The 22,697-nt window shown below is 38.3% G+C and overlaps 1 protein-coding gene across 2 annotated transcripts in view; it reads right to left on the bottom strand.

Annotated features, from left to right (window-relative positions):
• The window catches only part of LOC149821469 (protein DEFECTIVE IN EXINE FORMATION 1-like), a 37,815-nt gene extending 15,118 nt beyond the window's left edge, over positions 1-22,697 (bottom strand). For both annotated transcript variants that reach the window (XM_089982199.1, XM_089982200.1), the window contains exons 1-9: positions 22,365-22,697; positions 21,455-21,565; positions 19,298-19,380; positions 12,587-12,704; positions 12,336-12,493; positions 10,934-11,445; positions 10,764-10,834; positions 10,169-10,425; positions 8,180-8,361 (exon numbers count right to left, since the gene is read on the bottom strand). In XM_089982199.1, coding sequence (XP_089838325.1) covers positions 8,180-8,361; positions 10,169-10,425; positions 10,764-10,834; positions 10,934-11,445; positions 12,336-12,493; positions 12,587-12,704; positions 19,298-19,380; positions 21,455-21,565; positions 22,365-22,510 — 1,638 coding nt within the window. In that variant the 5' untranslated portion in view covers positions 22,511-22,697. The remainder of the gene's footprint in view (positions 1-8,179; positions 8,362-10,168; positions 10,426-10,763; positions 10,835-10,933; positions 11,446-12,335; positions 12,494-12,586; positions 12,705-19,297; positions 19,381-21,454; positions 21,566-22,364) is intronic.

Genomic DNA, 22,697 nt, shown 5'->3' with positions numbered 1-22,697 from the left:
CGGTATGTCCCAAATGGAAGAAGCTTCTTGCTATGGCCACCACCGGCGCACCACAAAAGGAAGAGGCATCATCAAGTGGGTCACTCTCGTTGAACCAAATAATGGAAGCCCTTCAACCTCTTCTCAAGGGAGCTACATCCGGTGCCGCCGTGTCTACTTCTTCCATTCCAGGTAAAGTCCCTTGGCTTTTGGACTCAGGTGCATCCTTTCATATGTCCCCAAACATGTTTTCACTTTCCGATTATTCAAAAAATGCTTCTCCATCCTTTGTTTCCACTGCGGATGGAACTTCTCTTGAAATTAAAGGAATAGGTAATTTTGAAACTCAAGATTTTTTTATTCCAAAAATTAGATTTATACCTAAACTTAATTTAAATCTTCTTTCTGTTTCTCAACTCTCGGATCATGGTTGTGATATTAAATTTTCATGTGATAAATGTTTAATACAGGATCGCCTGTCCAGGAAATTAATTGGGGAAGGCTTTAGAAAAGGTGATTTATACTACATGGAATCTCTTCGAGTTCCAAAATCTTTTTGTAATGTTGCCCGAAACAAAGATATAAACATGTGGCACAAAAGACTTGGTCATCCTAATATCACCAAGTTGTCTTACTTACATTTTGCAAAAGACCTATGTAAAAGTTTATTTTCTTGTAATGACTGTATTCTCGGAAAAATGAAAAGTTTACCTTTTGAGCAAAGAACTATGTTCTCATCAAAACCCTTTGAAATTGTTCATTCCGATGTTTGGGGACCGGCACCTGTTGTCTCAAAAGGAGGTTTTTCTTATTATGTTATTTTTGTGGATGATTTCTCTAGATATTCATGGATCTTTTTTCTTAAATTCAAACATGAAGTCTTTTCATGCTTTAGAACTTTCCATTCGATGATCAAGAATCAATTTAATAGTAACATAAAGATTTTTAGAAGTGATTCTGGAGGAGAATATCTCTCCAACCAATTTAAAATATATCTTGAAGATCAAGGAATCATTCACCAAAGATCTTGTCCTAAAACCCCCCAACAGAATGGGTTGGCCGAAAGAAAACATAGACATATTATTGAGACCACTCTAGAACCCTTCTTATTTCCCAAAACATACCAAAAAAAATTTGGGTTGAAGCTGCTCTTGCTTCTGTTTATCTGATAAATCGTTTGCCTTCTAGAATATTAGGAAAAATATCCCCTTTTGAGATTATGTATAAACTCGAACCAGATTATAATAGGTTACGAGTCTTCGAGTGTATGTGTTTCATACTTACGGATAAGAATGACAAACTCTCTCCCAAGGCTATCCCATGCGCTTTTCTTGGATATTCTGAAACTCAAAAGGGATTTCGATGCTATGATCTTCGAGAAGATAAATTATATGTTTCTAGAAATGTAACTTTTTTGGAAAATGAAAGTGGATTTGAAAAAAATGTTTCTCAACAAGAAAATTTTGATTATTCCTTCCTTTTTGACTTATTATCTAATAATGATGATACATCCAGTGATGATGACATGTCATCAAACCATGATGAGAACATTGAAAGTAATATCGAAGAGCATAACCAACAAGAAGACAGGATTTCAAGTGATCCTATAACATACTCTCGTAGAAACCAAGACACCTTTAGAAGTGCTATTGACCAATATAGTGAACTTATTCCTGTTCTCGATCACCGAAGGTCTGAGAGGAATAGGAGACCTCCCACTCGTTTTGTCTCCTTTGATTCCTTTTCGCCCCGATATAGGGTTTGTCTTAGTGCCATTCATTCTTATTTTGAACCAAGAAACTTTGAATAAGCAAAGAAATGTATAGAATGGCAAGAAGCTATGCAAAATGAACTTAGTGCTCTTAAAAGGGCTGAAACGTGGAATTTTCAATCTCTACCTATAGGAAAGAAAACTATAGGTTGTCGATGGGTTTTTAAAGTTAAAACTAAGAGTGACGAATCCCTTGAAAGGTATAAGGCTCGCTTAGTTGCAAAAGGGTATGGGCAAGAGTATGGGATTGATTATGAAGAAACTTTTGCTCCTGTAGCCCGAATGGTTACAGTTAGGTGTCTTATCACTATTGCATCTATCAAAAATTGGAATATCTTTCAAATGGATGTGAAAAATGCCTTTTTAAATGGTGATCTTAATGAAGAAGTGTATATGGATGCTCCACCTGGCATGGAGATCCCTAAAGATAAAGTCATTCGTCTTCGAAAGGCCCTTTATGGTTTGAAACAGGCCCCCAAAGCCTGGTATGACAGATTTACCAGTGTAATGCTGGAAAATGGCTTCTCCTCATGTTATACTGACACTGCTTTATTTACTAGAAAATCTAAGGCAGGAATTGTTATATTATTACTATATGTTGATGACATGTTAATTACAGGTAATGATGTTCAAGGAGTCAAGGGTATTAAGTCCGTCTTGACTTCAAAATTTGAGATGTCAGACTTGGGTTTTCTGACATATTTTCTTGGAATTGAGGTTGCTTATTCGCAACGTGGTTATTTTTTGTCTAAATCTAAACTTGCTTGCGAGATTATTGACAGATCAGGAATTTCTGATGACAAAGTATGCGAAACTCCTGAAGTTGTGGGGGCAAAAATGAAGATTGACGACGGGGTTCCTCTAATTGACCCTACTCCTTACAGGCAGTTGGTAGGATCTTTAATGTATCTCAGCATTACTCGACCCGATTTGTCACATGTCATTCACATCGCCAGCCAGTTTCAGCATGCCCCTACAACCGTTCATATGAGCGTTGTGCTTCACATCATCAGATATTTGAAGGGAACGGTAAATAAGGGAGTATTCTTATCCTCTTCTTCTGAATTAAAATTGCTTGCTTATACTGACTCAGATTGGGGATGTGACCCTAGTAACTGTCACTCCACCACTGGTTTTTGTATTTTCTTAGGAGAATCTTTGATCTCATGGCGATGTAAAAAGCAACAAAAGGTCTCTCTATCATCCACTGAAGCCGAATACAGAGCCATGGCATCTACCACCATGGAAATAGTATGGATTCGACGTCTTTTGGAAGATATGGGAGTAGTTGTCAAAGAACCAACAAAACTTTGCTGTGACAATAAAAGTGCAATCTACATTGCCAAGAACCACACATTTCACGAGCGAACAAAGCATATAGAGATGGACTGCCATTATGTTAGGGAAGAATACTTGAAGAAGGTCATTGATCTACCATACGTGACGTCTGAGTATCAACTTGCGGACTTCTTCACAAAAGCTCTTTGTTCGCCTAGATTCCATTTCCTTCTCGACAAACTTGCGGTTATCACACCGTAAGTTTGAGGGGGGGTGTTAAAATGTATACTCAAAAACATTATTGTAAGTATAAATATATATACTTATAAACATAGAGATACGTATACATATGTTATATGTATACGTATCTCTATATATAAGTATATATATTTATACATTTTTTCCTTTTTACCCGAAAAGGGTATTTTAGTCCTTTTACATTTTGCGCATATTCCATTTGGAATATGTTGTATATTTTCCTTTATTTTTTAAATTTCTTTTATTTTTATTTTTCTCCTTTTTGTAATTTCAAAAAGGTACCTTGGGGGTCTCCCCAACGACTCCTTTGGGGAGCCCCCTTGCACCTCTCATTTCTTGTATAAATATGGGTGTTCCCCCTTGTAATTGCCTAAGCTTGAGAGTCTCAAGCATTTGCTTTTATATATTGAAATACATGCATTATTGCATGTTTATTATTTATACACTTTTCGCGTATTTTGTTCAAGTGTTGTGAGAGTGCTTTCGTGCACTTCTTTTATAAGGTTTTTATGCTTGTTTATGTATTGTCTCTTCGTAGACAAATTCACATGGCCTTCCCCAATCAGCTTTCCTGACTGGCGATCATGTACCCAGCAACCATGAGAAGAAAAGGAAATATTACACCCATGGTCAAATATTTGAGAAATGGATAAAAGAATTAAATTTAATTTGGAAGTATATCTAATTTCTGGGATAAAAAATTTCTCATTTTTATGGATTTTTTCAAAATTTCTCAATCCTTCTATTTCAAGAGAAGTTCCATCAGCTGTAAAAACTTTTGACACACTTGTTTTATTTTTAACACATTCAGATAGACTTTTATCATTTGGAGTCATATGGAATGAAGCACCTGAGTCAAGAAGCCAAGGGAAGTTACCTGGATCAAAAAAAGATGAAGCAGCTGCCCCAGTCGAAGCTTCAGATGAAGAGGAAGCTCCTTTAATGAGAGGTTGGAGAATCTCCATTAGCAGGGCCATAAAAACTGGGTGCATCTTGATCTTTGGTCTCTGATCCAGCAATCGCAGCTCTCTTTTCTTTGAGCTCCTTAAGCTTGAGACATTGAGGCTTGTAGTGTCCTGGTTCATGACAATGATGGCAAATAACATTTTTCTTATCATAGTCACCACTTTGTCGGTTAAAATGTGGTGGTCTATCATATCGTATATGATTCTCTGGTTTAGATACAGCTAGAATGGAATCATCTTCAGTCTTTGGAGTATTCTTGATTCTGTTTTCCGCCATAGTTAGTTCCTCTATAGTATCGATAATAGAGGAAACTTTTCCCCGATGAAGAAGAGTCGATTTAGTCGACTCGAATTCCGGTCTTAGACCGTTTACAAATTGATAAAAATGTTCCATGTCAAGTTGCTTTTGACGGAGCTCAATATCCTCGGGACAATGTCGTTTTGGCTCTAAAATAGCCAATTCACCCCAAAGTTCAGACAATTCATTGTAGCATTCTCGTATAGTTTTGTTATTTTTGGTCATTGATCTAACATTTTCTTGAAGATTGCACACATATGCAATATCTTTGAAGGAATACATATTTTTGAGGTATTCTCATGCCTTATCGTCATGCTCAAATTTGGCGAGACTAGAGCGTTTTTTGATGTCAACGCTATTGATTAGCCATGACGTGATTTTAGCATGCCCTATTCTCCATTCCTTCCAACTTTTTTCGCTAAGGCTTTGCATTTCTCTCCTTCGGTTAAAAGAACTTCTTTATCACCTTCCATTTTGGTGAGAACAAGTTTAGGTTCCGAATCGGAACCATCTACTATGCCCCATAGCCCTTTTCCCCATACGTGGTGCTTCATTATCAAAGCTCACATTACATAATTTGTGTCGTTTAGCTTCCTGGGTATGATGGTGATTTTATCATGATCATCCATCTTTTACAAGGGTGATAAAATGGAGGGAAACAACAAAAAAGAAAATAAAGAGAAGAAAGAGACTAAAAGAAAGCAATCACAATATTTTGTTGTAAACGAGTCTTCTTTTCTCTCCTTCCTTCAAAAGAAGCTTTAAGAGCCACAACCAAGGTGATGAAACACTTTTGCAAGCTTGGCACGGAAAACAAGGCAAGAAATCTTCATAATGTAGGATGAACCTTGCTCTGATACCATGAAATGAAGTGAGGATCTTTCACAAAAGTACTTAGATCCGCAAGAGAAAGTGTCTAGAGAGACACTTGAACATAACCCTTAAAAGGGTATAATGGGAACAAAAAGAAATAGAAATAATCTTTATTGAAAAATGCTAAAATGCTTAAGAAGCATTGAGAGTTTTACAAGAGGGGCTGCACCCTATATATACAAGTGGGAAGAGGAGAGCTCTTAAGGAGCACGGTTGTTAAATGCGATGAGGCGAAACGAGGCGTTGAGCTTGTTATAAAGCGAGGTGTAGGCCTCGAGGCTTTGAAGCGTAAGCTTCATGATCAAAATAAAAATTCTATATGAACAAATAGTTGCACACCTCCATTGATGAATGTAAGCGTAAACATCATCTCTGGGCGATAGGAACAAATAAAATTCTATAGTTCCCTGTGAGACGATGCCTTCGCAAAGCCCAGAGATGTTCCAAGATAAGATCTTCATTGAGCTAGAGATCAGGGATTCTCGGGCAGCCAAATCCTTCTTCAATGCCTTGACCTTGCTCTGCAAATTGTCTCGGTCCAACTCAAGCCCTTGCATTTTGTTGCGGAGCTTGTTGATGTAGGAGACAGCATCACCGAGAAGTGATGCCTTGTCCATCTTCGACACATTGGGGACGACGGCTCGCAGGGCATAGAACCTCTGGTTCAGCTTCTTTCGCCTTTGTCGCTCCGCCTCCACATGATTCAGTGACTCCTCCCGCTCGTTGGCTGGCTTTCTGCCCTGCTTCCTCTGTCGCTTCTCAGGACTCTGCCTCCCGCACCAACGCCTCGAGGTCGGAGTGGACCGAGTCTCCCCCCGACTTCACCCCAGACGGAAGGACGATCGCAGAGGAGAAAGACAGCATTCTGTCTTCAACATTGTCGTTCCTTGACAGCCCAGAGGTCGGCCACTTCTTCTTCTCATCCACTGCAGCTGCTGGCACCGTCATCTTCGGCTCCAACGAACCGCCAAAAGTTGAGGTTCCGGCCACCGCGCACCGAAGAGGGAAGAGTAACATGATGCGTACGCCTTAGAAGCGAAGCGCGCCTCGACGCGAGGTGTGCGCTTCGAGACTCAAACGCCTCACTACAACGCCTCGGTACCTTGAGCTTGCGCGTCGCCTCTGAGACGTACGCTTCAGGTACTGAGGCGTACGCCTCTCACAACACTGTTAAGGAGCTCTCCCTATAGCCGTTGGACCCGTCGGACTAGTTCCAACGGTTAGAAATGTAACCGTTGGACAGTTACCTTTCTAGTTAAGTTCCAAGTGGAACTTAACTAGATAAGGTATGCCTAGTTCTATTAGAACTAGACACTAAAAGAACTAAAGAAAGAAAAAAGATAAAAAATACATAAATATATATATATATATAATAATATGAATATTATATATATATATTATATTTTAACACCACTAACAAAACCTCAAAGCTGAAAGTGGAAGAACAAAGCTTCAAGACCACCACCACAAAGAGAGAACACCCAAAATGATTTTCAACCCTACAAGAGACCAAGGCTCTGATACCATGAAATGAAACAAAAAGTGCACAATCACAATGCCAACAAAAGGCTATACAAGTGTACAATCACAATATGGTTTCTAAAGGACCGAATACAATCACATAAAAGAGATAAAAAATCCAAACTTAGCAGGAACACAAAGGAAAAAATAAATGTTCTTTGTATTCTTTATCAAATATGCCTGAAAGCATATTCTAGCAGGTTTACATAAGGCTCTATTTATAGAGCATGGAATACAGCCAAAAAGGAGACAATGGAGGCAGTCCAACAGTCGTTGGACTGCCTTCAACGGTTATAATTAAGACCATTGGGAGCAGCTCCCAATCGGTCAACACTGAATTACATAATAAAGTAAGACTGCATATATTACAATGCATAAAAAGACCAAAATACCCCTGATATATGTATATGTATAAATATGTGTATATCAGGTAATATATATACATGTATATATATAAACAATGCATTTTAACAATGGACCCTGCCGAGGTTTACCTCGCGGGCCCATTAAGTGACCCAGTTCTAAACAAGGGTTTATCGTCATTAAAAAAATGTGCCACTGAATTTTCATTCTTCTAAATTTCTAGGAAACCCAATTAATTAGAATTCTGCCATCAACCCAAACGCACCCTTAATTTACAAAATATTACACCAAACTATAGCTTTTTCTTCTTAAGCCCATCCAAGAATCTGGTAGGACCTATTTACAGTGCCTAGGGCCACTTATTCTTTTGCACACTTTATCCCCAACCTCCACTTAAAGGTAAACCTGGATCCAATTTATGTACACATACAAGTGTTAAAATATATGTTACTTCTCGTCATAGTTAGGCCCCACTACTTTAACGAACAAAACAGAAATCCTATGGAACCAAATATCATCAAGAATGCCAAACAGAATTGCATTCAAATGAATCCAACTCGAGAGGAAGCATCCTGACCCATAAAATCCAGGAAATCTGCTAAAGCGAGATACGTGCACCAATATAGACTAAATTTGAACAACAAAATGAAAAGGTAAGCTTAAGTTTGGACACGAAACCATCCAGTATATTGATTATGTATCATGTCCCAGTGCCTTAGTAATATTTAAGTTTGAAAAAAGTTAGCATCTTTTAAGTATATCTACATCTGATCACCAATAATGTGCACCCTTATTACCATAGAGAAGACTGCAGGTGGAATGTAATGATATTTTCTTCCCAAACTAGAAAATGCAATGAGAAAGACAACTTGCCTGTGGAATGAGACTTTTCAAATGAACTTCCCATATTTCATCTCCTTTTGCTGACCAAGCAGCAACATTTCCATGAGTATCAGTTGTTACAAGTTCAACTTTACCATCATCATTGATATCGGCTGCTACCACTGCTCCTTGAATCTCAGCCATCTGAAGAGGAAACTTCTCTCTGACTTTACCTGATACATACACATGTTCCTGAGTTCTCACCTGAAACTCATGATTTAACTAAGAGGCATAGTTGATAAAGGTAATAAATAACAATAGAAATTCTCCATGTAATGAAATTTCATCTGAACTTGAAACAGAATCATTCATGTCAACATTGAGAAGCACATGGGTTCAGATGCAACTCACGTTATATAGAATAAATCAGCAAATGCTTATGAACCCTTTTATTTAAATTAAAAAAATGACTTTGCTACGAAAAACTTTGTAGCACAGTTAAATTCAACAAATGCCTGACTTCAAAATCCTATTAATGTTCCAAAGGCAGCTTCATCACCATACCAAATATATCTAAGGGGTTTCCAACATGAGCAACTATATAATGTTATACTTTTCAATGCACAACCCAAACGTCCCGTTGCTAAATATTCCTACCTGTTGAATAAATTTAGGTGTTTACTATGTTCAAACTATAATGACCATGCCCATTCTAGATAGATCACACAGGGCCTTTTTTTTAGTGTAAGTATGGAGAAAAAGAGGAAGGGTGACAAGGTGTCGGCCATTTAAAAAGACAAAGTAACGAGAGATTATAATAGTGCTACACCACTCCAAATGGGTGCCTGATTCTTGGCAACCAATCCAACTGATTTCTGCTTCTGACCAGTAGTAAAAGATATTTGAATCACTGTAAAGGGCAATTGGCCTGATCCAATGAAAACCCTCTAGTTTGTTTTGAACCAGACGAATAACCAGGTTAGGAAGAACCACCACTTACATATTACATACCCCCTTGCCTTGATACAAGGTAACAGAGCCATCACAATGATGATGGAAAGTCTGCCAAAGTCAACCACACGGTTAGACAATGGTAGCTCCATACTTTGTCGAAATACAAAAAAAAAAAACAAATTAGGTCACATTTTGGATTATTCTGCTTCATAACACATGGCCTTGACATGAAAAATACTAATCATATTTATTTTCTACTTCACATATTATTGGGAAAACAATTAAAGTATTTACCTCAATTCTTTCAACTTGTTCTCAAAAATCTCCGTTTCCCATTTGTGTGAAATATTTCCAACAAAAATGACAAAATTCTCCTGAGAAACTGCCTTTTTGAAGAAACTGCTAATTCTAAGTGACTAAGTTTCCCTTCGTAACATATCGATAAGAAGTGAAACGCCATATACTACGGCATTTGGTTCTTCAACACAGATCTGAGTCCTAACATATATCATTCTGCATAATCAGATTCACTCCTTCAATATGTCATGTTGTTGCAATGACATAAGAAAGAGTAATCATGTGTAACCCAGAATACAAAGAGAGAGAGAGAGAGAGAGTTCAAAGAACTGGTAATAGGTTATTTTCGTCAAGACCTGCTCTCATAGAAGGCAAGCAATTATGGGCTTAATGATCAGTGTCCACTGTAAATAGAATTCATTAACTAGTAGTGCTTCATAAATTTGGAGAAACAGCAAAGTTTGACAACTCACTGACTTTAACAAACAAAAAGAATATATATGAGCAGGAAAGATAAAAAAATATACCACCAACATCTAAAAGAAACAAATTCAGAAGCCCACAATGTTACGAAAGTGATAAGCTTCTGAAATTCAATCAACAATAAGCTATATCAAAACATGGATCTCTAACTTAGGCACAATTCAATCTTAGACTTGTTAGAGTCACATTATATTAAGCAGGGATATTGGGTTTCAATACCCTTGGAGCAACCCTTAGATTGACAATCAAAATGGAACAAGAAAATCAGTGGAATACAAAAACAAGTATGTAACCTCTAAAGTTTACCTTTATGATCAATAACATAAAAGTACCCATATGAGGTTCCAACAAGAATATCCAAGTTTCCATCACCATCCAAGTCAACAACTGAAGGAGAAGAATATATGTAGGCACGATAAGTTCCATTATCTGTGCTCAAATCCAGCTCCGCAGTCCACTTAACTTGTTTTGTATCAAGATCAAAAACAACCACTGAAGCTGCTACATATTTGCCAATATCTAGGTTGCCTAATTCTGATAAATGTTCCTGGTTGCTGTAATACCTGCAAACTTGCCAGACAGAATATTTCCATGAGAAAAGTATGAAGTTTATAAGTGATGAGTAAATGCTATGATATAAGGTGTGATGTATGCTATATTGTCCTGGTCTACAAGTGTAATAAACATCCTAGTATTCCACATAAATGCAGAAAGATTTTGCTGATTCTCTCCCCTTAATGGTAAGCTATGCATCTCTCCACCCTAATGGCAAGCAACGAAAGTAGTGGGTGAAAACAACATTTCACCACATAACCATATCAAAATGCTGTGCAGCAACTCTGCCAAAATAGCGTACAGGGAAACAAGTAAATTTTCCTAGTTAGTAAGGAGAGGGACTTACTCATGATCAAAGAAGTATGACACGGCAACAACCATTTCAGATAATCCATCACCATCAATATCTGCTATTACCTGTAAAAGAAAAAAATTAATCTACGGTTAAAATACAACGCCACCACAAATGCATTAAAAGGAAGGGCTTATCTAACCAAATGACTTGGCTGCACTCACCGGAGTGCACAAAATGTGGGAATCTATCTCCACAAAATTTTCTTTCTTTTCATGTTTCTCCTCTGTCCACTCCTCCATACCCCACATTGACTCATCAACATGATCGTCATAGTCATAATTATAGTCATCAGCCTGCTCTTCATCACCTTCTCGGAATAAATCAAAAGAGGAATCAGCATCTTCTTCCAGATTTTCATTGTTCTCTACCGTGAATTTGTTTGTTCCAATATCATCTTTAGCATTAATATTGGATTTAGAACCGTGAACCTCAAACCCCTTTGAATCAGTGTCTTCAAGAAGACGCCTCAGAGATTGTGTCACACCATCTGCCTTGCTATTATTTTCAGGACCGGCTTTCACACTCTTATTATCCATTTTTGGCAACTCAAGATGGTCTACTGTTTGAGTACCATTCTCCTTGCCTTCATTTATTTTTGAACTGTTGAGCAGGGCAAGGTTATCTTCTGTTGGTGCAGAGAAGGATGCATTTGATCCAGGTGAACTTGTATTTGCTGCAAAGAAGTTTCAGTGAAAATAAGAATCACCAGAAAGTTTACAATCAATTCAGTTAGATGTTTATGCTATGACAAAGAACCTAAAAACAGGATAATTACCTGCAAGCACATGAACATAGCATAAACACGCACACACACAAAGCTGAAAAAACAAAGCTATATGGCACCAGCACTTGCCTTTTGAAACTGCTAAAGAAAGCAACTTAACTGTGGAATAGATTCGTGAGTTCATTGTTCACATCCAATCACTAGCTTCCAAGTAGTTTTCAGTTTCATACAGAAAGCTTCATTAAAATGTACTATATGTCTATGTCACATGGACACTCCATTTTTGTCTGCATATTGTGTCCTCTTATATACTAGTCATATTTGAAAACTTCATAAAAATGCTGCATCCCCGTATCCACAGCCATATCCATGTGACATAGCTATATGTATGTTTCTTTGGATTAAATTCTATTCAAATAGCCTACTAAAATTTTCTAACATTACATGGAAAATAGATACATTCACCAAACTGATTCTAGATTTTAAACACTATTTTCCGCTGAATTATTATTTAAAAACTCTGATTAATGATTGATTACAAAGCTTCCAAGCTTTTCATAAAAAGTTACAAGTCCTGGATTTTTGGGGTGTTACATCTAGATTCTAAACAATTCCCTTTCAAGGGTTTTTGCAGCTCAACCATCATTGTCCACTACTTCACACACAAAAGTATCAGTTCCAAAGAACGAATTGCAAGACCCCTTTTTGCCAACAAGTAAAATTTATCCATATAACTGACTTCTTGAATCAGAAGAATACAGAACAATATCTGTAAACAAAAAGAATACAAAGCCACCGTCAAACAAGAAAGAGGCCTGATCTATCTAATAATTACTTACAAGACAATAATTTATCAGTAGCATGTTTAACAAGAGATTCATCATGAACATCTGGATGAGAATGATCAACAGGCTCTGTGTCCAAGCCCACATACCAATCTTTATGCACTCTTCTTCGGGGTACAACCAATTTCTCAGCCATCAGGTAACCTGAAACCCTGCAAAACAAGAAGCATATGTTTATATCATCAAAAGTATTCAGAACACCATCACAGCCACCCAAATATACAACTTTCAATGTGGACATCTACCTGAAGAAAAGCACTTCACCATTGTATGTAGCTAAAGCTATCTCTCTTACACCGTCCTTGTCAATATCAAAGAGAAGAGGACTCGAATGAACATACGATTGGTGGAAGGCAGGGAACCCTGAGAGAGGGAGGGCAAAAGCTACTTGACATCAAAAAATCACAAGCAATGTATAGAGAGAGAGAGAGAGAGACCAGTTATAAGTTCCAAGATGTAAAATCTTCAAACTGATATTTCAAGGGACTACTAACCCAAAGCAACCTAAACAATGTGGTTTAGCTCCAAGCCTCCAATTGCAATTTTGAATTAACGTTATTCAAAATTACCAGAAAAGTGCTCGCAATCCCGATGAGAGGTCCAACTTGAAAAGAAGACATTATTATCTTCATTGTATGTCTGACCCGATCCATTTGTATAATGGATCAGGTCCAGATCCAGTTCATGTATTGTAAATTATTATTTTGTAAAAGGGTATTTTCGTACCCTAATGTTTACACTTTATGTTAAATAGAATGAGAGGGCAGTCACGATGGACTGAACCCTCCTTTCAGCTGGAAATCTCTCTCTCCCTCTCTTCTCTTCTCTCATCGTAGATTAGGGTTTCATTCTTTCATGGTATCAGAGCAGGGCATGGATCTGCGTGAATCTGCGTGAAGAAAGCAAGGCGTGGATCTGCATGAATCTGCGTGAAGAAAGCACAGCGTGTGCATCAACGTGGATCTGCATCAGCCATCTGCGTGAATCTGGGTGTGAATACCCAGCGTAAATACCCAGTGAAGAATGTCTGGTCGTGAATCAGCGTGATTTCAGCCTGCGTGAAGAAAGAAAGCCCAGCCTGCGTGAAGAAAGTCCATCTGCGTGAATCTGCGTCTGCGTGAAGAAAACCCAGCCTGAGTTTGCGTGAGCAAATCCCAGCGTGAATCCACCAGCGTCAGCAGAGTGAACTTATCAGCCGTGAATCCCAGCGTGAATCTGTGTGCCGTGATTTGAATCTGTGTGGTAAATCTCTGTGAATCTGTGTGGTATTGTGGTCCTCAAATACCTAGCGTGAATCTGTGTGAAGAAAATCTGTGATTTCTTTCAGCCGTGTGTTACAGCATCAATCTGTGTTTTCTTTTCAGCCGTGATTGCTTCTTTGTGAAATCAGGTTCATCAGGTTTAATCCCTGTTGTTTTCCTGCTGTTTTTCCTACATTTAATCTCTTGATCTGTGGTTTAATCCCTGCTAACCATTGTTAATCTCTTGATCTGTGATTTCCTTTTCCTTTCTGCTGTTTTTCCTGCTAATCACTGCTAATCACTGCTAATCATTGTTAGCCATCTGTCATATCTTATCTGTCTTTTTCTGTTAGCCGAGTTCTTTGTTCTTCATACCTAAGTGTCAGTTCAAGCATATTCATCAAATGGAATTTACTCACGGGCAATCATGCCTGTCCTCAAGTTTTCTTGGTCAACTAGTCTCTGAAAAATTGAATAACTGTAATTTCTTGACCTGGAAAAGACAGATTATTCCGTTTATAAAAAGTCAGGACCTTTCTGGCCATCTGGATGGATCGGTCCCACTGCCTCCAGAATTTCTCTCGCAAGAAAAAGTGGACGATAAAGGCGAACAATCTGTTGTTCTTCACAGGAATCCAGAATGTGTTGCTTGGATGAAGAGAGATCAATCGCTAGTGGCATATATCACTTCAACTCTTTCACAGGAGGTCCTTATTGCTCTTCCTGATGATTGTTCGGCAAAGGAACTGTGGGATATGTTAGTTCAAACATATTCACAAATTTCTGAGGCAAGAATTATGTTTCTTAAGCGAGAATTTCAAATGCTGAAGAAAGATTCCATGTCTATTATGGAATACCTGAATAAAATGAAAGGCATCACAGATCAGTTGGCGGTTATTGGGTGTCTTGTCAGTGAAAAAGATAAAGTACAACAAACCTTGAGTGGATTGGGGCCAGATTATCATGTTATGACGACAACCTTACTATGCTTACCAGAACTTCCAAAGTTTGAAGATCTTCGTGCAAAACTGTTGCAATATGAGATGAATCTGAAAGGTTCCTCTGAAGCCTTTCATGGGAATTCCGGAACACAAGATGTGCTGGCTATGGGAATGAGTTATGGTCGAGGTAGAGGAAGTTCTTTTCGAGGAAAAGGAGGACAAGGGAGAAATAACTATGGAGGTCGTGGCATACTTCCAACACCCAATGTTCAGGGACAAAGACCCATTCCCACCTGTTTCCTATGCAACAAGAAAGGGCACATTAAAGCGAACTGTTGGTTTAATCCTCAAAACAAAGGGAAAGCTTCACAAGCAGAGGCTAGAAAGGATGGAGAAGTAAAAGAGTTGTTGTTGGCAGCCTTGGCAGGATTGAATATGAAACAAAATGACAAAGGAACTTGGTATGTCGACTCTGGAGCAGCTACTCATGTTACAGGTGATGTAGGTAAACTCTTGACTCTTACACCTTATGTTGGAAAGAATAGCATTGTCACAGGAGATGGATCACATCATGCCATCTCACATACTGGAAATGCCATTATACACATGTCAAAGTCCTCTCTTAAACTTCCAAGTGTCATCCATGCTCCTAATATTCAAAAGAACATTGTTTCTGTCTCAAAGCTTGTTGATGATGCAAATGCTTCAGTTGAATTTACTCCCTCTTCTGTTTATGTCAAGGATCTTCGCACGAGGAGGACATTCGCTGAAGGAAAACGATGGGGCAACATGTACATCTTCCAAGAAGATCCTTCCTTCATTCATCCCAACTATTCATCCTTGAAGCCTCACCAAGTCTTTGATTCTGATTTTTTATTTAATGTTTCTGAAAGTAATAAGCCAAGACTTTGGCATAGTCGTCTTGGCCATTGTGGTCGCCATTTTATTGAAAAACTTGTCATGAATAATCTTATTCCTAAGTCCAGTCTGAGTTCAGAAGTCGTTGATACAAAATGTTCTAGCTGTCATCTATGTAAGAGTCATGTCTTACCTTTTGCTTCCATTAATAAAAGAGCTTCAAGGCCATTTGAGGTCATTTGTTCAGATGTCTGGGGGCCTGCTTCAATTACTTCTTTTTCTGGCAGTAAATACTATCTTATTTTCGTTGATAGTTATTCACGTTATACTTGGATATTCTTTATGAAGCACAAATCAGAAGTTTTTGGATTGTTCCAGAAATTCCACTCTTTCGTTCAAAATCATTTCTCTACCAACATTCTTAATTTCCAGTGTGATGGAGGAGGTGAATTCTCCTCGAGTGACTTTGTTAATTTTCTTCAACATAATGGGATAAAGAGAAGAGTGTCTTGCCCTCATACACCTCAACAAAATGGGATTGCTGAGAGGAAGCATCGACATATTGTTGAGACTGCAATGAGCATGATGCACGGGAGCAATCTCCCTACATCATTATGGACTGAGGCCTTCCACTCCACAGTTCATGTGATAAAGCGCTTGCCCATGAATATCTTAGAAAATAAGTCACCATACTTCTCTCTTTTTGGCATACAACCTGATTATCATGAATTACGTGTGTTTGGGTCTGTTTGTTATGTGCACATTGATAGCTCACTCAGGCACAAGTTCCAAGATAAAGCTTTGAAATGCAGGTTTATAGGATATGCCGAAGATTACAAAGGGTATAGGTGTTATGATCCCCTGAGTAAGCGTGTCAAAATATCAAGGAATGTTATTTTCGATGAAATGAACTTTGCTGATCAGGATAATAATTCAACTATGGTGGAACTGATAACTCAAGCTCCAGCATTTAGGTATACTACCCATGGTTAAATTCAGAACTCTTCTCCAATGGTACAGTAGAATGTCCAGAAAATTGCAGTCAGAATGAGCCACATGAGGATTCAGCCAATGAGACTCAAACGAAGGAAACTGTCACATATGACTTGGAGCCAACAAGGTATAAGGGAATTGTGTACACTCGGCGAGAGAAAGAGCCCTCATTCACTTCTTGTTCGAACACGGATATCAGAAGATCTTCACGGATTCGACATCCACTTGACAGGTGGGTAAGTTATAAAAAATTTTCAATGGATTTTCAGTTATTCTTGACATCCATAAGTAAAGAGGATGAGCCTCTTATGTTCTATCAAGCTGCGAGCTCTAGAAGATGGGTAGAAGCAATGAATGAAGAAATGGAGGCCTTACATGAATGTGGCACATGGGAGATTGTGCCTAGACCACTGAACAGAAATGTAGTTGGGTCAAAATGGGTGTACAAGATAAAATATAAACCAGATGGGAGCATCGAAAGGTACAAGGCTCGACTGGTAGCCAAGGGATTCACACAAGAGGAAGGCCAAGACTTTGATGAAACTTTTAGTCCTGTTGTCAAGATGGGGACTATTCGTATTGTGTTGAGTCTAGCCATTAAATATGGATGGACATTGAGCCAGCTGGATGTGAAAAATATTTTTCTGCACGGGGATTTAAAAGAAGAGGTCTACATGGAACAACCGACTGGATATGCAGAACGAGACGCCAAAAAATATGTATGCAAATTAAAGAGAGCACTCTATGGTTTGAAACAAGCTTCTCGTTCCTGGTTCGACAGTTTTTCTCTAGAAATACAACGGCATGGCTTTTCTAGGTCTCTTCTGGATCACTCATTATTCATTCACAATGAACAAGGAGTTACTACTCTTCTGTTGATATATGTAGATGATATCATCATCACAGGGAATTGTAAAAGCCACATTGAGCAGGTGAAGAAGTTATTAAATCAGAGATTTAAGATGAAAGATTTGGGAGAGCTGCGATATTTTCTTGGGGTAGAAGTTGATAACAAGAATGATACACTTACCCTTACTCAACACAAATATACGCTGGACATTCTCGGCAGAGCAGGCATGACAGATTGTAAGCCGTTAACAACTCCAAGTGTCATTCATCAGAAATTGAGTTCGCAAGAAGGGGATATATATGGAGATCCCACTAAGTATCGCAGTTTAGTTGGCATGTTGCAATACCTGACTTTTACTAGACCTGACATAGTATATTCGGTTAATCAGGTATCCCAGTTTATGCATGAACCTCGTGTGTCACATATGGAGGCAGTCAAACGTATACTTCGCTACCTAAAGGGTACAGTGGGTGATGGGCTGGTATACAAAGGCAAGGAAGAATTAGATCCAGGTGGGGGCCATGAGATTATTACTTATACTGATGCTGATTGGGCGGGGGATCCAGACGAACGATGATCAGTATCTGGTTATTGCAGCTTCATTGGGCCAAACTTGGTATCCTGGAGCAGTAGAAAACAAAAGGCGGTTGCTAGATCGAGCACTGAGGCCGAATACAGATCAATGGCCACTGCCACGACCGAGGGTACATGGATAAGACATCTTCTGACTGAAATGGGAGAGCCGATTGTTCGATCACTGTTGCTATGTGACAATCAAAGTGCCATCAACATGTCATTCAATCTCATTCACCATAGTCGAGCAAAGCACATTGAAATAGATCAACATTTTATCAGGAAAAAGGTTGAAGACAAAGAGATTGAGCCCATGTATGTGTCAACAAAAGAACAAGTTGTTGATATCCTCACTAAAGGTTTAACAAAGGATAGATTTTGGTTTTTGAAGAACAAGTTGTTCATGGTCCAACACCATGCACAACTTGAGGGAGGCTGAAAAGAAGACATTATTATCTTCATTGTATGTCTGACCCGATCCATTTGTATAATGGATCAGGTCCAGATCCAGTTCATGTATTGTAAATTATTATTTTGTAAAAGGGTATTTTCGTACCCTAATGTTTACACTTTATGTTAAATAGAATGAGAGGGCAGTCACGATGGACTGAACCCTCCTTTCAGCTGGAAATCTCTCTCTCCCTCTCTTCTCTTCTCTCATCGTAGATTAGGGTTTCATTCTTTCACAACTGAGACCAGGTGGCATGGGACTCCCATGAAACAATAGGTCACTAATTTTATGTGTATGCGAGTTATATATATAGGTTTAGAATTTGGCAAATTTAAATGTAGATTTGATACAAATATCAATATGAATTTGAATCTAAATGTAACAAAGTTTGCTTAAGCAAATTCATATTAATCCAAATTCTTAAATGAATCTAATTTTTAGATTGTATCCATAAAAACATCTTTTGGGATGAAGGCGTAGTTGTTGTTGTTGTTGTTGTTGTTGTTGTTGTTGTTGTTGTTGTTGTAACCATAAAAACATCAGATCCAGATTGAATGTCTGACAAAGCCTAATCCATTTTCTCCCCTATATTTTAGGTTTTAAGACAGCCCAAACCATGATACCACTATCCCCTCGTCATCTTTATCATTATTAAATTCTTTTTACTACATCATTCTATATGATTATTTATGTGGGATAATACATGAAAAATGAGAGAGAGAGAGAGATGGACATGGAAATGGGAAGGATGAGATATGAAAGTCATAAAGAGAGAGAAAGAAAAAACATACTAAAAACACAACTCTTATGCTGGTTATAGATAGGTAAAAAGTGTGGACTATGGGACTCTCATTTAACAATAGCTCCCGACTTTTATGCACATTTTTTATAATTCTCAAATTTGCTTTGAACAAATCAGATATTGTCAAGAAATGTGTCTACAAATAGGAGCAAGGCTTGGACTGTGGTTCAAGTTTTATACATACATACATATATATAGAGAAAGAGAGAGAGAGAGAGAGAGAATCAACGAGGCTGCAAATTTTGACCTGGAACCTTATCTCCATCTGAGCCTTCCAGCACCTCCAGGTAGTGAACAAAAGATGGCACCACAACTTCTAATCTGCCATCACTGAAATGCACAGAAAGCAAATATATATTAGTCTTAAGCAAATTGAAGAATTCCAGATATTGTGCTCTTAATATAGCTCCTTAAATGTGATCACTGATCAGCATTACATCAATATTACAACAATCAGAATAAATATCAAAATGAGCAGAGCTATGTCACATAGGTGTGGGTGAGGATGCGACGATGCAGCACTTTAAAAAAACTTGGGTGCGGGAAGGGTGTGTGTGTGTGTATATATATATATATATATATATATATATATACATATATATATATATAATATAGATAAAACTGGACTTGGTTAGGGTTAACTGAATCTACTTTTGGACAGAAATGGACCTCAGTGTGTTCACCAGGAACCCGTGTCCAAGCATCGCACCTGCATGGGTGCGGGTGCGGTAACCAGTTAGAGGAGTCTGTGTTACATAGGATCAGAGCCATCGGTAAGAATGATGCTACATGCAAGACTCGTCATGATTTGCCAACAAAACCTAAATACATTGGTTATCTACTGCAAACTCTTGGCATCTTCTAAAGTAGTTTGTAGGTGTGCATATTGAGAGGCAATACCCATATCGGAATTTACTATTATATTGTAATGGAGCATTTTGTTCAGTACACTGTCTGAGGCCAACAGTTTTGTCAAGCACATCGTGGTCAGTAGATTTAGAGTTTCCATTTCAGTTGTCAGACATGCAAAACCAGATGCTAGATGAAATTTGAATGGATTGTGCCAAATAGCTAGATTAAATGTGTGCAAACATGGTTTAAAACAATAAAAAAAAAGCTTGGCAAAAAAACAACCTGGATAAACATAAAGGACATAAATCACTTACCATGGAAAACCCAATCTATCACCACAATTTTACCATGAACATGTGTGTTTAAGTTTCTTGAAACCAAAGCGACAGCTGCCAAAACCCAAGCTCCAAGAACAATATAGCAGTCCAAATAAATGCAGTCACTGTTCTCTTGGTTTTCCTTTCATTTCTTTTTTGCTCTTGACTACTCATCATTTTGTTGCCTATGTGTTTTCTTTTAGTAAATTTTATTGTTTTTGTAACAAATTTAAAAAAAAAATAATAATAGAATAGAGATCAGCAGCAAGGGTAAAAACTGAAGTTCTAGTCCAGAAGGTGGAATTAATTCATGGTCATCTAAGAATTTTAAATTAATGAACCTAAAGTAGAATAACTATCCAATTTGTTGACTGCCATGTTGATGCATATGTGTTGGTCAAAATAGGTAAATCTATACAAATTTTGATGTACGGTATAATCGTAGAAGTCGATGTGATCTCAACTTCTCAATTTTGTTGTAGTTGTGTATCTTTGTGGGCTAAATCAAAGTGTTTATTGATCAGTTTTTTAGAACGGAATTATATGATTATAAGAGCATGCTTCCATCTAACTGGAGCAATGTAATTGGTTGCATAATTAGACTTTAGAATCAATACCAGTTAACATCAACTAGAATATTTGGCATCCTAAAAACATAGAACAAAAGATTATCACAAAACACTCTTCATGAAGGAACTGATTAATGCTAACCAAGAAGAACAATTCCATGGTTTCTCATCTCTATTCTCCCTGTCAACTGTGATTGACTCGACTGCCGCGGGGGTTGCCCTCGTGGCCAGCAGAGTGGTTGTGAGGGTGGTGAGATGAAGGCACCGGATCAAACCCCAATGGTGCACGGGTGTGTCCATAGCTTTCAGAGGTGGGCCACGTAAGGCATGGCACCCGGGGTTTTCCTCATTTTGGCGAGGGTTTCTTGTCATAAAAAAAAAGAAACTGTGATCGACTCGATGTCAATAAACTACAGAAGATCGCCCCAAAAATTTGATTGTGGTATATTAGAACGTCAATAAAATGGCACGATGCTTTGCAAATTACAAAAAGCAATACGAGCAGATAAGGACCGTTATGAACAAGCAATCCAAAAAAACAAAAAATAAAAATAAACACACAAACTGCATACTCATTCATCACAAGGCTGATGGATAATGTTAGACAAGAATACAGCAAATGTCGATTAGCGTATAACTGTTAAAATGATGAGAGAGAGAGATTACTTATTGATGTCGGCGATCAAAGGAGTGGCATATATGCTAGAGCTAACCTCTGTCTGCCATCTTAATTCAACATGGCGAGGACATTGAGAGTTCAACAAAGAATCCTCGTCGCTGCAAAAGAAATCGTGTAGTCAATTCCAGTGCTGTCAAATAGGATTCCGACCTAGTACTAAAATAATAATTACAGTGATCTCAATAACAACAATGACATCGGTGACAAAAACAAAACTCTTTGCTATAAATTCCACAAAATTACACACGTTGGTACATAACTACATACATTACACGCGCACACATACAGGTCCATCGTCTGTCCCTCAAAACCCAACCCTAATCAAGAAGTGCGGCAGTCGCAGTTCGATGCATGTGAAGAACAAAACGTAGAGAGAACTCTTCAAAATTATTCGCAGCGGAAGTCGACCCGTGTAAAGCTTAAATGAGAAGAAACTAATGAACAAAAATAGTTCCTCTTCGCGCCTGAATAACGTGGTTAAATTTATGGATCAAAATTTCCTCCACCGTGATTCATACAGAACTTGTCAAGTATAACGGAGAAAAACAAACGGCACGTAGTTTACATGATCTAGCACTAATTCTCTAAGTGTTCGGATTTTCTCCGCTAAATGTTCCTAACTGATATCGATTGAATCCAATCTTCTAATTCCAAATTGGTGCAAAACTAATACACCAATTGGGTGTGTATATACATCTTTGTTTGTTGCGTGCATCTGCGCGTCTGAAAGACGACGAAGAGAGAAATATCTAATTTCCTGCAACGAAACGCGAACCTATGAAATCACAAAAGCCCTAGAAACAGATAAAACTGTTTTAAGCAAGAATTGATGCTTCTATCCAAATTCAATTCGTGAAGCTCCGAATTGAACAAGAACGAACTGTGAATGATGATTACATGTTAGGGTAGCTGAGCGTATCGTCGGTAGCCTCTCGCTCCCGGAATTTGTTCCTCGACGCACCGTCCGGCGAAGATTCGGCGATCAAGATCGACGAACCGATCACGAGAAAACAGCAAAGAAGGAATCGTCCGGTGAACTTCATTGGGTCGATTGAGCTACAAAACCACACGGTTTCGAATCGAAAACGGGAGAGAGCGAGAAGGAAGAGAGCAAAGAATCCTGACGATGCGATAAATGGAAGACGAAAACGGAGACTGCCCGCGGATCGCACATCGCAGTAGAGGGTAAAAAACGCGCGACTTTGCGCCCTCTTGTTATTTCGCCAATGG

The sequence above is a fragment of the Nuphar pumila genome, chromosome 12, assembly GCF_984573655.1.
Source record: "Nuphar pumila chromosome 12, dmNupPumi1.hap1.1, whole genome shotgun sequence".
Classification (NCBI taxonomy): Eukaryota; Viridiplantae; Streptophyta; class Magnoliopsida; order Nymphaeales; family Nymphaeaceae; genus Nuphar; species Nuphar pumila.
The sequence above is the reverse complement of the archived record's forward strand: the minus strand, read 5'-3'. Positions and strand labels throughout refer to the sequence as shown.